Here is a 16,134-nt window from a genome sequence, read left to right on the forward strand (position 1 = left end):
ACGGAAGACTGGTTATTTGCTATGACACTGTTAAGCTAAGGATTACCTCCTGCTGTCTGCAGCATTGAAGGGGATGATTTGGTCGAGGCGGCCTACCATTGGGATGCATGCAGTGAAGTAGCGCAAGGCCGTGGTCAGAGAGAAACCTTTGCAGTTCCATAGCTAATCTCATGCCGTTCTACACATGTCGACATGGCGCTGTGAGGTCTCCTCGGCAAATAACTCCTGTACATTTGGTAAATATTTAATATTTTGTATTCGTTTTTTGTTAAAAAAAAAAAAAAAGAGTAGTATTTTGCTTTTGAATAGCTAAATCAGTATAGATTAAGTCTGGGTTACATCTATACGTTTTTTGCCCATGAATTTGAAAATCAGCTCTTTCAACATAGCTACTGTATGATACAAGATACAAGTTTCTCCTGTATGTCAGTGGTAATCTTAAAGTTGGATAAGGGCTAGGGAAATGTGGTGAAGGAGGATTGGAGTTGAGATATTATTCAATAGAGTAACTTTGTCTTGCTCTTCATGGTGCTGAAACTCCTCTCTCTAAATTGATAATGGAGCTTCATGTAGAGATTCCGGATTCCTTTTATTCGTTAACTATTAGGACTGGCAGAGGAAATGTCCACTACGAATGAAGATGAGAAATCGGTTACACTCAACTCCTATAGACTGACAGGTTAAATAGGCACCATCAGGAGATTTCCATCAGCTTGCCATGGAATACCACAGTACACAAATAAGTAGACATAATACGCAATGTGTTGTCTATTGTAAACTTGTACGAAAGGTGGATCACGCTATTGACATAATTCTCTATCTGTATGCAGGTGGGAAGACTGAGGAGCATAAAGGCATTTACATTTCTCCAGCAGCATCAGGGGAAGGCAGTACAGCCTCCTAGAACCACTCAGAAAATAACAGCCTATAAATACCTGACTTGCTCCCCCCTAGCTTTCACAGGGACAGAAATCATCTCTCCCCGACTGCTTTATCCATCACAAAAAAATTTACTCCTTCCTTCCCACAAAACCTCCCTGTCTTCTCACCTGGCTACTGTACAAAATATTGTTTATGTGAGCTTCACCTCAAACTACAATTTGAACGTTTTTGATGTCCTCACATGGGGCGGACTGGGAATAGAAATTGGCTCTGGGATTTCTAACACACTGGCCCATTCTTTTCCCCCTTGAGGACGCCACAACAACCATGTTTTTCTTCCTCGAGGCCCCCATTATTAGCCAGATAATGCTAATTTAGCATTTTTCCCACTAGGCAAAAAAGGACCGGTCCTTCTGGCATTTGCCAGAAATGCCAGATGGGCAGTCTACCCCTGTGTCCTCTACTGCGAGTTATTCTGAGCCCTGTCCAGGAGAAAAGTTTGAGAACTTTTCGCGACATGCCGATTAGAGGTCTGTCAACCAATTAGATACATGCAACGGTGTTCTTCCTGCCTCAATGCCCTCTGCTCATCACGTACATCCGCCCAATCGAAGGAATGGAAGAAATAATAGGCTGTCATGAAAAGCAACACGTGACAGTCTATGAAGGAAGTAGGTCTACATAGTGCCTCTTATTCGACCATTTTGGATACAGGTGTTGTTTACAGTATCGATAATACCTCGCCAGTGAGTTTATCTCTGAGGTCAATTATTAGCTAACTGCGGGAATTTACAGAGGGGTGAAAGAGCACTCGTGAATGTGTCCGATTAACTCTCAAACTGGTGAAAGAGACTGTGATATATTCAACTGAAATTGGAAATACTTGCATTATCTGGTAATTACCTAATTATTTTATTGTTTCTCCACTTTGAATTGTCATAATAGAATATATTGAGCTTTGGAATGCAGGCAGTTGTTTTTTAGCCAACCTGTCAAAACATTTGAGGTGGGTATATAGCCTGTGTAGATAGTATACATACTGAAGGACTAGCTTTGTTTGATAACTATTTGTAAATGGCATATTACTCTAAATCATTTTCCTTTTTTCAACTTCAGTAATGGACCCATTTGACGCCATGTCTCCGCGCAAGGTTCTGGAGCGCGTCTCTACTCTGCTGGGATGCAGCCAGACATCGAATGAAGTAGCCACATATCTGGACAATCACGACGAACTAAAGCATCTACGTGAACAGTTTCTATTACCCAAAGTTGCAGAACTCCCTCCTTGTAAGTAAAATGGCAAGCAGGCCTTTTTATGCACTAGCTAGTTGCTTCTCCGTCTCCCCATAGCAGTCTGTGGAGTGTCATGATATTATTATCTTATATGTAGGAAAACCTCTGACCTTTAGAGTTTTTCTGGCTACAATGAGCCTTGCTTGCCCCAATTTAGTCGAAAGAATGGTCTGCTGTATAGTCACTATGGGGAGGACTTTCGAGAGCAACCGGTTAAATTGTGAATTAGAGCATTTTAAAAACATCTTTAAATGTATAAACTAGTGAGAAATATACTGTATGTGATTATTGAAAGCATCTGTGAGTTTGCTTGATTTACTGTCAACCCGAAATTAAGATGTTTCATTATTTTGCCATATATAATTCATGTATATTACACTACTTTACACAAGCTGGCGTTTTGACCACATCGAATTGGTTGGAATTGCACATGTTTTTTTTACCTCAGATTGGTGATGCTCGTATATAAACGTTTTATAGTCAACATGACACAAAATCAATTGGTTATAACCTATCAATATCTTTAGTTATGTACTGTTGATTTTGTCATACGGGCTGGGCGTTGCATGATTAAAAAAGCAGCTATAATTTTCTCAAATTGCACGGACAATTCGGGGTGGTCTCTGTAAACGTCGCTGGCCACACACCAATACACTGTTTTGACAGTCAAAGTAACACGTAAATAGCAGCGAACCGTTGTCACTGTTGATATATCCAATGGTGTGTCGTGTTTCGTTGAAGTTAACTAACAGAAAAAATATTTTTGTTTGTTGGATTCCTTTTCCATTATGGCAGCCACCCAAAATCAACATCCGCCATTGCAAAACATAGACTTCTACAAGTTATTGTCTAACTAACCGCGTGTAGGTCATTCCACTTTCCGTGGGGCCTTTGAGTCGTGTTAGTTTAAACAGTGCTAAACCTGAACGTTTGCCCGCTGTTCTATTGATTTCAGTGTATCGATGGAAGTGATTAACAAAAAAGTGTTGCATTACACTTACCAGGTTGGAGACCCACTTGAAACAAAATGCAACACTTCAAAATGTAGCCAGCTGTTTTCTACAAATTGTCCTCTAACCAGTGATGTACACATTATTCCCATGTTCTGTGTGGTTTTTGAGCTGTGTTAGTTTTAAAAGGATGTGCAACCTCATCTCCTCCTCTTGTGCAAATAATTTAAACGTTATAATCGATTGGAGTGATTTATTTTATTTAAGCTTTATTTATCTAGGCAAGTCAGTTAAGAACAAATTGTTATTTACAATTACAGCCTACCCCAGCCAAACCTAGACGACGCTGGGCCAATTGTGCACCGCCCTATGGGACTCCCAATCATGGCCGGATGTTATACAGCCTGGATTCGAACCAGGGACTGTAGTGACGGCTCTTAGCACTGAGATGCAGTGCCTTAGACCGCTGTGCCACTCGGGAGCCCCAAAACACTGTTGCTGTTTCTATTTCTGTTTTGGTGAACCCTGTATCAAAATTCAACATTCCAAAATGTAGCTGATGGTACTGTAGGTTGTCCTCTAAGCAGTGATGTTTTTTGAGTTGTGGTAGTTTCAACAGTGGCCCACTCTTACATGCTTTGACTCAGCGACATTTGTGGGTTTTCAAGCATGAACTGCTCGTTTCAAGTCCTGCCACAACATCTCAATTGGGATAAGGTCTGGACTTTATCAAATGTGCTTTTTAGCCATTTTGATGCGTACTTGATTGTGTGTTTTGGATCATTGTCTTGCTGCATGACCCAGCTGCGTTTCAGTTTCAGCTCACAGATGGATGGCCTGACATTCTCCTGTAGAATTCTCTGATACAGAACAGAATTCATGGTTCTTTGATTAAGGCACAGTCCACAGGCGAAGAACAAATTGTCATCTTGACTGGTTTTTGCTTGTAAATAATTTTTTTGTTTTACTACAAACATTTTCATATGTTTTCTAGTGAGGTCCTGAGACAGCAAAGCATCCCCAATTCACCACACTACCACCACCATGCTTGACCTTTGGTATAAGGTTCTTACTGTGGAATGCAGTGTTTGGTTTTTATCAGGATTAATGGGACCCATGTCGTCCAGAAAGTTATACTTTTGACTCATCTGTCCATAGAACATTCTTCCAAGAGTCTTGATGATCATCCAGGTGCTTTTTTGGAAAACTTGAGTCAACTTTTTGGATGAGATGATACCCATGGACACTTACAGAGTGAAATTGGGTGTTGAGAAATCATTTATTAACAGTTATTAAAATTGACATTTATGTTCCCTGATCAACTGCCATGTTTTCAACTTGTCAGTACGAGTAGTTATTGAGTGTAAGGGGGCAATTACTTTTTCACACAAGGGAATTGGGTGTTGCATAACTTTGTTAATTAGAAAAAAATATGTATATTTAAATTTATTTGTAAACTCATGTTCATCTTATATTAGGTTTTAGTTGAAGATCTGATAACATTCAGTATCAAAAATATGCAACAATAGAGAAAATCAAGTGGCAAATACTTTATCATGGCACTATGTATAGACAGTACATTATATGCATAGATTTTCAATATATCACACCGTTTCTGCATATTGGTTATTTGATTTGGACACTTTATAACGGTCTTGACATTGGGCTATTTATTAATGACTTGTCATCAAGAAGCGACAGCATCATTTTCAACTTAAGTTTTAGGAATGTAAATGTAACTTTCAACATGAATTTTCCAATGCTATTGTACTTAATCAGGTAAAAACTGCTGAATGAGTCCGATACTATTTTGTTGATACTGTAGACCAGAAATCACCAAAATGGTTTTGCCCTGCGTACTGTATACAGTTGAAATCGGAAGTTTACATACAATACATTTAAACTCAGTTTTTCACAATTCCTGACATTTTATCCCAGTAAAAATTCCCTGTTTTAGGTCATTTAGGATCACTTCTTTATTTGAAGAATGTGAAATGTCAGGATAATAGTAGAGAGAATTATTTATTTCAGCTTTCATCCCATTCCCAGTGGGTCAGAAGTTTACATACACTCAATTAGTATTTGGTAGCATTGCCTTTAAATTGTTTAACTTGGGTCAAACGTTTCGGGTAGCCTTCCACAAGCTTCCCTAAATAAGTTGGGTGAATTTTTGCCCATTCCTCCTGACAGAGCTGGTGTAACTGAGTCAGGTTTGTAGGCCTCCTTGCTCGCACACACTTTTTCAGTTCTGCCCACAAATTTTCTATAGGATTGAGGTCAGGGCTTTGTGTTGGCCACTCCAATACCCTGACTTTGTTGTACTTAAGCCATTTTGCCACAACTTTGGAAGTATGTTTGGGGTCATTGTCCATTTGGAAGACCCATTTGCAACCAAGCTTTAACTTCCTGACTGATGTCTTGAGATGTTGCTTCAATATATCCACCTAATTTTCTTTCCTCGTGATGCCATCTATTTTGTGATGTGCACCAGTCCCTTCTGCAGCAAAGCACCCCCACAACATGATGCTGCCACCCCCGTGCTTCACGATTGAGATGGTGTTCTTTGGCTTGCAAGCCACCACTTTTTTCCTCCAAACATAATGATGGTCATTATGGCCAAACAGTTCTATTTTTGTTTCATCAGACCAGAGGACAATTCTCAAAAAATTGTGATATTTTTCCCCATGTGCAGTTGCAAACCATAGTCTGGCTTTTTTATGGCGGTTCTGGATGAGTGGCTTCTTCCATGCTGAGCGGCCTTTCAGGTTATGTCGATATAGGACTCGTTCTACTATGGATATAAATACTTTTGTGCCTGTTTCCTCCAGCAATGTCCTTTGCTGTTGTTCTGGGATTGATTTGCACTTTTTGCACCAAAGTACATTCATCTCTTGGAGACAGAACACGTCTCTTTCCTGAGCGGTATGACGGCTACGTGGTCCGATGGGGTTTATACTTGCGTACTATTGTTTGTACAGACGAACGTGGTACCTTCAGGCGTTTGGAAATTGCTCCCAAGGATGAACAGTCAACTTAGTGTATGTAAACTTCTAACCCACTGGAATTGTGATACATTGAATTATAAGTGAAATAATATGTCTGTAAACAATTGTTGGAAAAATTAATCATCATGCACAAAGTAGATGTCCTAACCGACTTGCCAAAACTATAGTTTGTTAACAAGAGATTGGTGGAGTTGTTGAAAAACGAGTTTTAATGACTCCAACCTAAGTGTATGTAAACCTCCGACTTCAACTGTACATGTAGGTCTACAAGATCCTACATACAGAGAGGAAACGGCCTCCCTGATCGGGTACAATGAGGTCAGAAAAGATTTGCTGCTGGGATATGTATTATAGCTGGAAGCGAGATGCTCACAACATATGGGTTGAGCTGAAAAAAGGAGATGACTAAGCACTTTCATTTAGCTAACTAAGTGTTTGAAAGTTTAATCATTTTAATGACATTCTTCAACCGCAAAACAAAAGCATCTTTCTGGGGTCAAGAAGTAGGCCGTGATTTGAACAATGCAGGGAAACTTCTTAGTAAAAATGTGTGGATCGATTGGGCTAATGCACTGTTATTGTTCCCTTAGCTGACCTTACGCTTGTGGATGGCACCAAGGAATGCATTTACTTTGTGGGGAACTCACTTGGCCTCCAGCCCAAAATGGCCAAGAAGTACATTGACGAGGAGCTGGATAAATGGGCTAAAACGTAAGTTGTTCCCTCAATGTTTCCCCCAATGTTCGCTTTATGACACTGAATCAGCTAAAGTTTTAGTCAACTATTTCAAGTACAGTAATGGTCATTTGAGGATGACATGTCCCCCCCCTGAACCTTTCTCTTTAAAAAGCTATTGTCCTATCTCTGAAATGTGTATCTTATCCTTGTAGCTGTGACCATTGTTTTATTGCGTTCTGTTTTACAGGGGGGTTCATGGCCATGTACAAGGCTCTCGACCTTGGGCCTGGGCGGAGAACAATATAGAGGGACTCATGGCTAATGTGGTTGGTAAGTTCATACAATAACACATGTTCAATGCATTATCTAACATAACGTTCTATGTTAGTTGTATGATCATATTAGTGAACATGAGCTCGGGCTGAGATGAGGCTATTTAACAATGCATGTTGGCACCTTTACAGGCTTTTTACACTGATGTGCGAACAAAGGATTTCAATACACAGTCATCACGGTTCCCTATATCGTCATTGTTCCCTTTTTCACACAGCACTGTTAAAAGCCTGTAATTTCCAGCTCTCATAACATCCATGGTTAAATTGTCAGGTAATTCTGATAGGTTATTATCGTTCTGTCCGGCTGTTGAAAATGTATGACAGAGAGACCTATCTGTGACTGGTTTTAAAAGGTAATTGCACCCTGACAGTCCAAAGTACAACCAAACCAAACAACTGAAGGCCATTGTGCAATCACCTCAGATGCCTTTTTGTGTGGAAAATGTACTTTGGAAAATGTAGGTTGTGATAGCTTAAATGCTATTAAGTAAAAATGTGTTTGAAAGTTATATCAGAGCAATGGGAATTAAATCACCTTTGTGTGTGTGTGTGTGTTTGCGTGCGAACAGGGGCTAAAGCTGAGGAGGTTGCCTTGATGAACGGGTTAACAGTTAATCTGCATATTCTGTTGGTAAGATAACGTCAAACTTTTATGCAAATTGCCAACGTAAACATACACTATACATTATATACCGAGACTTTACATTAACAACATGTTATATATGTGCTTTACAGCTGTCTTTTTACAAACCTACAGCAAAACGTCACAAAATCCTTCTTGAGGACAAGGCTTTCCCCTCAGACCATGTGAGTAATTCCAACGACACAGAACTTGATTTCAACCTACAGGATGTCGGTGTAATGACTGCAGGTCATTTTGTGTTCAAAAGGCATTTGCATTCTTCAACTGCATTTCAACCATAATTCATGTTTTTGCCCTAAAAATAACCCGTTTTGACAGTTGTCATCTACTTGTTAAAGTGTGCAGAGACTCCTCTTCGTCATTTACCCTGTCGTAATTTTTTTTTTACCATGTTCATCATGTGTAATTTCTTCAGTATGCTGTGGAATCTCAGATCCAGTTGAAAGGTTACGACCCTAAGCAGAGCATGCTGCTCATGAAGCCCAGACCGGTAAACTAGTCTTCATTTTTGTCTATAATCACCTTTAGGGGAATAGGACATAAATAATAACTTTTATTTGCACCTTTCGAGGTACCAACGGACATTGAGTATAAAGAGTAAAACCGAGCGTTGAGAAATAGTTTATTAACAGTTATTAAAAGTGACATTTTATATACCCTGATCAACTGCTGTGTTTTTTTAAACCGGCAGGGCGAGGAGGTGCTGAGAACTGAGGACATTCTGGACACGATAGAAAAGGAGGGAGATTCCATTGCGGTGGTCCTGTTCAGTGGAGTGCAGTATTACACCGGGCAGCTCTTTGATATGGCCGCCATCACTAAAGCAGGGCAGAAGAAGGTAAAAGGACGACTTTAGAACCAATCCTCTTGTCTTTTTCTCGCCTGCAGTGAGACCCAAACATTTTTTTTTTTTTTTAAAGGGGTGGGTTTTTGGGAAATGTTATTTAAACTTTTGAACAAATTCTTTGTTTATAAACTACTTCTAAACCCTTTACAAATCCCCTTAGAGCAGGGTTCCACAATGCCCACCCCCACTATATATACAAACATATGTGGACAGTACACCCCTTCACATTAGTGGATTTGGCTGTTTCAGCCACACCTGTTGCTGATGTGTATAAAATCGAGCACAGAGCCATGCAATCTCCATAGACACATACTGGCAGTAGAATGGCCTTACTGAAGTGCTTGATGACTGTCATCGTGGCACCTTCATATTTTTTGTAACTTATTTTTCTCGCCAATTTTGTGAGATCCAATTGGTAGATAGTCTTGTCCCATCGCTGCACCTCCCGCATGGACTCGGGAGAGGCGAAGGTCGAGAGCCGTGCGTCCTCCGAAACACGACCCCGCCAAGCCGCACTGCTTCTTGACACACTGCTCGCTTAACCCGGAAGCCGGCTACACCAATGTGTTGAAGGAAACACCATATACCTGGCGACCGTGTCAGCGTGCATGCGCCCGGCCCGACACAGGAGTCGCTAGAGCGCAATGGGACAAAGACATCCCGGCCGGCCAAACCCTCCCCTTACCCGGGTGAAGCTGGGCCAATTGTGCGCCGCCTCATGGGTCTCCCGGCGCTCGACACAGCCCGTTATCGAACCCGAATCTGTAGTGATGCAGTGCCTTAACCCGCTACTCCACTCGGGAGGCCTAGTTCGTCAAATTTCTGCCCTGCTAGAGCTGCCTGTTTAACTGTAAGTGCTTTTATTGTGAAGTGGAAACAACAATCGGCTGGAGTGGTATAAAGCTCGCTGCCATTGGACTCTGCAGCAGTGAAAACGTGTTCTCTGGAGTGATGAATCACGCTTGACTATCTGGCAGTCCGACGGACTAATCTGGGCTTGGTGGATGCCAGGAGAACACTACCTGCCCATCTGCTTTAATGTTTTAATCTAATTGTATCTCTATTTGGGCTTCTTGCGGTCAAATTGTAGTCTACAAATTATTTGGTATTATGTTCAGGCCTCTGACCCGCCGCTCAAGAAAAAATCAGCCCGCGGCTGAATCTATTTCATGATCCCACTCCTTAGAGGGTACTCCAACATTATCTTGATGGAGTTTTATAAAGGTTCAATTTAAACAGTCAAGGGACAACACTGCCCTCTGGTGTCCAAACTGTGATGCTGTCACTACATTGCGACAAAGAAGTGAAATGGATGAGTCTTTGTTTATAATCAGTGGTTAAATTGGGCTGGAGTCGCACCCACCTACTTTCCTTCTAGTTTCTATTTTTATAGTGAACCCTTGTATCAAAGGGGGCATAATCTTGATCTATGCGTTATTATACTCGCACAATCTGGATTCCCTGAGCTCTCTTGAGTAACCAATGGGAATAGGATTTAGGTGAACAACTTTCCGACGAAACTTGGCAGAGTATGCTTCAGAGAATACATGTTTAATCGATACGTCGAAGACATGCTGTAATTCAATTTAAAATAGTTAATAGGCTGCATTGGTCAAAGGCACAATTATCCAAGATTAGACCAGAAATAGATACCACTTTTTGACCGATGTAAGCAGGCTCCTGCTACTTTATTACACGTTTTGGACATGCCCGGAATTGAATTTTTTAGACTTTTTCTAGACTTATAGAACCTTCTGCCTTTTTTTGCATTATTCGGCGTGGCACCACAGGAGGCCCCTCTACACAGTTCTATGGGCAACATGCTGGCAGAGCATGGAGGCTGGCTCTGATTTGGTGGGGGATCCGTGTGTGTTCTGCCCTCAGACCTGTTCTGTCTGTTATCTATATAATCATAAATGTCAAATAAATAAAACTTGGGGTCTAGAACCGGGCTCCTGCACCTTGGGTCAAAAGGAGAAACGGCCTGAGCAAAGCTCCAGCAATTTTAAGGTTTTGAAGAGAAGAATAGGATTAACCAAGGTTAGGGTTAGGATTGAACATATGGCTATAGTTGAGGTTAGATTTATGCAAAGTTGGGGTTATGGTTGTGGTTGACCTGGGATGTGGATATGAAGCTAGGGTTAGGGTTGTGGTTGAAGTTGAAGCTAGGGTTGAACAGGGATGTGGATATGAAGCTAGGGTTAGGGTTGTGGTTAAGTCTGTGGTTGTGGTTGACCTGGGATGTGGATATGAAGTTTGAATTGTGGCCGAAGGTTAGAGTAGAACCAGGAAGTGAACATGAACCTAGGATTAGTGTTAGAGGGGCTCCACTGTATTCCTAATTCAACCCCTGTTTATAATGCATAACAGCCATTGTGTATAGTCAACGTATTTGATCATGCTTCTATCTATTGTATAATGTCATTGTTAACGTTGGCTTTTGAGTTAATGAAGCATGTTATTTAAAACAAAAAAGCATTTTGTCAGACACAACAGCTGCTCCAACAGCGTCCTCTGTGGTCAGGGATGTGTAACAATTTGACATGATTGGTTCGGCCCGGATTTGTCTGCGTTCGCCTCATGCAAGTGTATGATGCCCATTCCAATTCACTACATGCGGAGAATGACATTCGTCAAATAAATAGCAGTGTGTTGACAAGGAACTAAATGTTGACACTCGGGAGATGTCAAACCAAACACACACACACACACACACACACACACAAGCCTTCCCTCTCTGTCACATTTAACAGGGCAATCAAAACAACCAGACTTAGTCAGTCCTAATGATCCTCAGAATAATACCCCTACTAGGAATACATGAATAATTTATTAAGCTTGTCTTTAAAAGACACACACACACACACACACACGCAAACAAACACACACACACACACAGGCAAACAAACAAACACACACACACACACACACACACACACGCTGATGAACTGCCTCTGATGTGTCCTGACTGCACAGCTTCGGCCTGCTGCCCTTAGCATCTGGCATGACGGTGCGTTTTTGTTCTTCCCACAGGGCTGCTACGTTGGTTTCGACTGTGCACACGCAGTGGGCAATGCAGAGCTGAAGCTGCATGACTGGGGAGTGGACTTTGCCTGCTGGTGCTCCTACAAGGTCAGCATTGGGGTTTGTGTGGCGAAATCAAGGCAAATGAACTGCTGACAGTGGCTTCACTCTGTTTCCTGTCCAACACCTGCTGACACAGGAAGACAACAATATGTGGGGTCGAAATGTACTCGTTCGAGCTTAATATTGCCAACAATGATTTTCTTGCCGTTGTTATCGATGCCCATTTCAAATATTGTAGATTATCATTGGTCTTCAACATTGTAGAAAATAGGCAGACAAACTATGCACTGTGTTGGAAAGAGTTATTTTTGTATTCACGTGTAGTATGTGAATTCTGGAGCTGGTGGTCTGGCTGGAGCTTTTATCCATGAGAAGAATGCACGTACAGTCAAGCCTGCGTGAGTATGATGGTGCAGTACAGCTCAGATTTGTGTTCCTATTGCGTGTTTGACTATGGTGTATGTTTTAACTGCTCGTTACTTTCTCTCTCAGGCTCACGGGATGGTGGGGACATAACCTGAAAACAAGGTTCCGCATGGATAATGGTACCAACATGTTTGTGATCATGTTCTCATTTTAGTCTCTGTACTGGGGACATATTGCAGAATGTTGCTTCGAGTTAGCCCTGTCGGTCTCTAAGCAAGAGATACCCACGAAGCTTGATTTACACTGACATCTTTTGGTCATTTTAGGGTATTACAGAAAATAGGTTCTACTGTGTTCATTTCGCCGTTTCGGTCAAGCCAGAACCCAAATGAGTTCATCATGAACATCCTACATTTTTTCTGACCATAGAAATGGATCTACTACCTGGTATAAGTGGCTTTCGGCTATCAAACCAACCCATCCTGCTGGTGTGTCCACTGCAAGCTAGTTTAGAGGTGATTGGAATCATTTTGGTTCTTCATATCTATTTCATACAGCAGATATTAGAACTTGTTCGTGCTCATCTCTCTAACCATGGAGTTTAAAGTGACCTGTAAAAGGTTGTAACTGTTATAATAAGCAGGGTTGGGGTCAATTCCAGTCAATCCAGGAAGTACAGTGAAATTCAAATTCTCTTCAGTGTTTTTCAATTAGGGGAATTTGGAATTGGAATTTGGTTTACTTTCTGAATTTAAATGGAATTGAGCCCAGCTCTGGCAATAACTGATTAGTTGTCAATCTTTGTCAATACGTCCAGGTCTTTGCTATGACCAGTATGGCAGCTCTGAGGAAGAAGTCCAGACTTCTGACGGGTTACTTGGAGTGTCTGATCCAGCACTACTACAACAAGGACGAGTCCCAGCCTCACAAGCCCTACGTCCATATCATCACTCCCTCCCACCCTGAGGAACGAGGCTGCCAACTCTCCCTCTCTTTCTCTGTCCCCATCGCAGCCATATTCCAGGAGCTGGAGAAGAGGGGTGTTGCTGTGAGTGGCTTCATATATAATAAACTCAGCAAAAAAAATAAACGTCCTCTTACTGTCAACTGCGTTTATTTTCAGCAAACTTAACATGTGTAAATATTTTTATGAACAGAACAAGATTCAACAACTGAGACATAAACTGAACAAATTCCACAGACATGTGACTAACAGAAATTGAATAATGTGTCCCTAAACAAATGGGGGGTCAAAAGTAACAGTCAGTATCTGGTGTGGCCACCAGCTGCATTAAGTACTGCATTGCAGCTCCTCCTCATGGACTGCACCAGATTTTCCAGTTCTTGCTGTAAGATGTTACCCCATTCTTCCACCAAGGCACCTGCAAGTTCCCGGACATTTCTGGGGGAATAGCCCTAGCACTCACCCTCCGATCTAACAGGTCCCAGACGTGCTCAATGGGATTGAGATCCGGGCTCTTCGCTGGCCATGGCAGATCACTGACATTCCTGTCTTGCAGGAAATCACGCACAGAACGAGCAGTATGGCTGGTGGCATTGTCATGCTGGAGGGTCATGTCAGGATGAGCCTGCAGGAAGGGTGCCACATGAGGGAGGAGGATGTGTTCCCTGTAACGCACAGCATTGAGATTGCCTGCAATGACAACAAGTTCAGTCCGATGATGCTGTGACACACTGCCCCAGACCATGACCTCCCCAGACCTTAGTCCAGCCTCTCTCAGCCTATTGCGGACAGTCTGAGCACTGATGGAGGGATTGTGTGTTCCTGGTGTAACTCAGGCAGTTGTTGTTGCCATCCTGTACCTGCCCCACAGGTGTGATGTTCGGATGTACCGATCCTGTGCAGGTGTTACACGTGGTCAACCACTGCGAGGACTATCAGCTGTCCGTCCTGTCCCCCTATAGCGCTGTTTTAGGCGTCTCACAGTACGGACATTACAATTTATTGCCCTGGCCACATCTGCAGTCCTCATGCCTCCTTGCAGTGTATTCACGACCATTCCACAAGTGCCTGTTCATTCATTGTTTGTGGTTCATTGAACAAGCATGGGAAACAGTGTTTAAACCCTTGACAATGAAGATCTGTGAAGTTTTTTGGATTTTTATGAAATATCTTTGAAAGACAGGGTCCTGAACAAGGGATCTTTCTTTTTTTTTGCTGAGTTTACAAAAGTAGTACATTATTGACGAGTTTCCCAGACCCATATTAAGCCTAGTCTGGACTGAAACTTGCTCTCTTAAATAAAATACAAATTCAGTTGTTTTTTTTTATCCATTGACCATGCTTTTTAGTCCAGACGTGGGTTTACATGTAATTTGGGTACAGAACACACGTTCTTAATATGTATGCTGAACAAAAAATATAAATGCAACATGTCAAGTCTTGGTCCCGTGTTTCACTAGCTGAAATAAAAGATCTCAGAAATGTTCCATACGCACACATTTTGTGCACTAATTTTTTTACATCCTTGTTAGTGAGCATTTCTCCTTTGCCACGATAATCCATCCATCTGACAGGTGTGGCATATCAAGAAGCTGATTAAACAACCGCAGACCACGTGTAACCACCCCAGCCCAGGACCACCATATGCAGCTTCTTTACCCTGCAGGATCGTCTGTCTGTATTAAAGCCCATTTGTGGGGGAAAAATTAATTCTGATTGGCTGGGCTTGGTTCCTCAGTGGGTGGGCCTATGTCTTCCCAGGCCCACCCATGGCTGGGCCCCTGCCCAGTCATGTGAAATCCATAGATTAGGGTATAATTTAATTTATTTCAATTGACTGATTTCCTTCTATGAACTGTAACTCAGGAAAAATCTTTGAAATTGTTGCATGTTGTGTTTATATTTTTAGTCAGTATAAATGTTTTATGCATGATTACACAGACATAGATTTGAATCTATGTTTTGTAATTGACTATTGCTGTTTTGATCTGTTCTCTCCATGCGATCTCAAGTGTGACATGAGGGAACCCAACGTTCTGCGCATCGCTCCGGTGCCGCTCTACAACTCCTTTAGCGACGTGCACCGCTTCATCACTGTTCTAGGATCAGCTTTGGCTGCCAGCAAAGAACTACAACAATGATAGAAACAGTCTTTTATTGTTACCCCACCTTTCAGAGTATTTTTGACAGTGCGGTATGAAAACAATATGTTTTTATCGACTATGTGCTGGAGTCACTGACAGGTCTTCTGAACTACTGTCCCAAAGAATTGCAATATGTTTTGCCTAGGCTACTCAGTAAAACAAAATTGGTTGGAATTGTATTCCTACTCAAAATTTAGTGAGACAAGTTTGTTGCCATACAATGTCAAATAAAAGCAAATAGTCAATTACTGTGAATCTCAATTCAAGATTTTTTTTCTTCTTCTAATTGAACCTTTATTTTGAAAGGGAGTCGATGCTGAGACCACGGTCTCTTTTCCAGATGAGCTCTGTGTAGATCAACTGTACACATCAGAATACAATAAACACGTGAAACTACAACTCGCATGCAAATTAAAATGCCAGGACAGAGAAAAGCTTGGACTGGGCTGAGCCAGAGATGTCGTTCCGTGGGGGTGGGAGGGCCAATAGACCAGAGCTGCCGTTCCATGGGGGTGGGAGGGCCAATAGACCAGAGCTGCCGTTCCGAGGGGGTTGGAGGGCCAATAGACCAGAGCTGCCGTTCCATGGGGGTGGGAGGGCCAATAGACCAGAGCTGCCGTTCCATGGGGGTGGGAGGGCCAATAGACCAGAGCTGCCGTTCCGAGGGGGTGGGAGGGCCAATAGACCAGAGCTGCCGTTCCGTGGGGGTGGGAGGGCCAATAGACCAGAGCTGCCGTTCCATGGGGGTGGGAGGGCCAATAGACCAGAGCTGCCGTTCCGAGGGGGTTGGAGGGCCAATAGACCAGAGCTGCCGTTCCGTGGGGGTGGGAGGGCCAATAGACCAGAGCTGCCGTTCCGTGGGGGTGGGAGGGCCAATAGACCAGAGCTGCCGTTCCGTGGGGGTGGGAGGGCCAATAGACCAGAGCTGCCGTTCCGTGGG

General features: G+C 42.4%; 1 protein-coding gene across 7 annotated transcripts; it reads left to right on the plus strand.

Moving 5' to 3' along the window:
• Positions 1 to 1,354: 1,354 nt before the first annotated feature.
• On the plus strand, positions 1,355 to 15,455 carry LOC110495926 (kynureninase). Of its 7 annotated transcripts, none has more exons than XM_021571450.3 (14): positions 1,355 to 1,777; positions 1,999 to 2,169; positions 6,721 to 6,841; positions 7,056 to 7,138; positions 7,713 to 7,774; positions 7,879 to 7,950; positions 8,202 to 8,276; positions 8,478 to 8,624; positions 11,667 to 11,765; positions 12,045 to 12,118; positions 12,213 to 12,265; positions 12,516 to 12,601; positions 12,904 to 13,134; positions 15,063 to 15,455. In XM_021571450.3, exons 2-14 carry the CDS (start codon positions 2,001 to 2,003, stop codon positions 15,189 to 15,191), a joined length of 1,401 nt encoding a protein of 466 aa, XP_021427125.2. In that variant the 5' UTR covers positions 1,355 to 1,777; positions 1,999 to 2,000; the 3' UTR covers positions 15,192 to 15,455. The 7 variants fall into 7 exon arrangements, 5 of the variants coding, with proteins under 5 accessions (XP_021427125.2, XP_090064365.1, XP_090064367.1 ...); XM_090208241.1 differs by having other exon boundaries at positions 1,432 to 1,777; positions 7,901 to 7,950; positions 13,244 to 15,455; XM_090208240.1 differs by having other exon boundaries at positions 1,432 to 1,777; positions 7,901 to 7,950.
• Positions 15,456 to 16,134: the final 679 nt, after the last annotated feature.

This window comes from Oncorhynchus mykiss, chromosome 18 (assembly GCF_057628025.1).
Source record: "Oncorhynchus mykiss isolate SJ-2025 chromosome 18, ASM5762802v1, whole genome shotgun sequence".
Classification (NCBI taxonomy): Eukaryota; Metazoa; Chordata; class Actinopteri; order Salmoniformes; family Salmonidae; genus Oncorhynchus; species Oncorhynchus mykiss.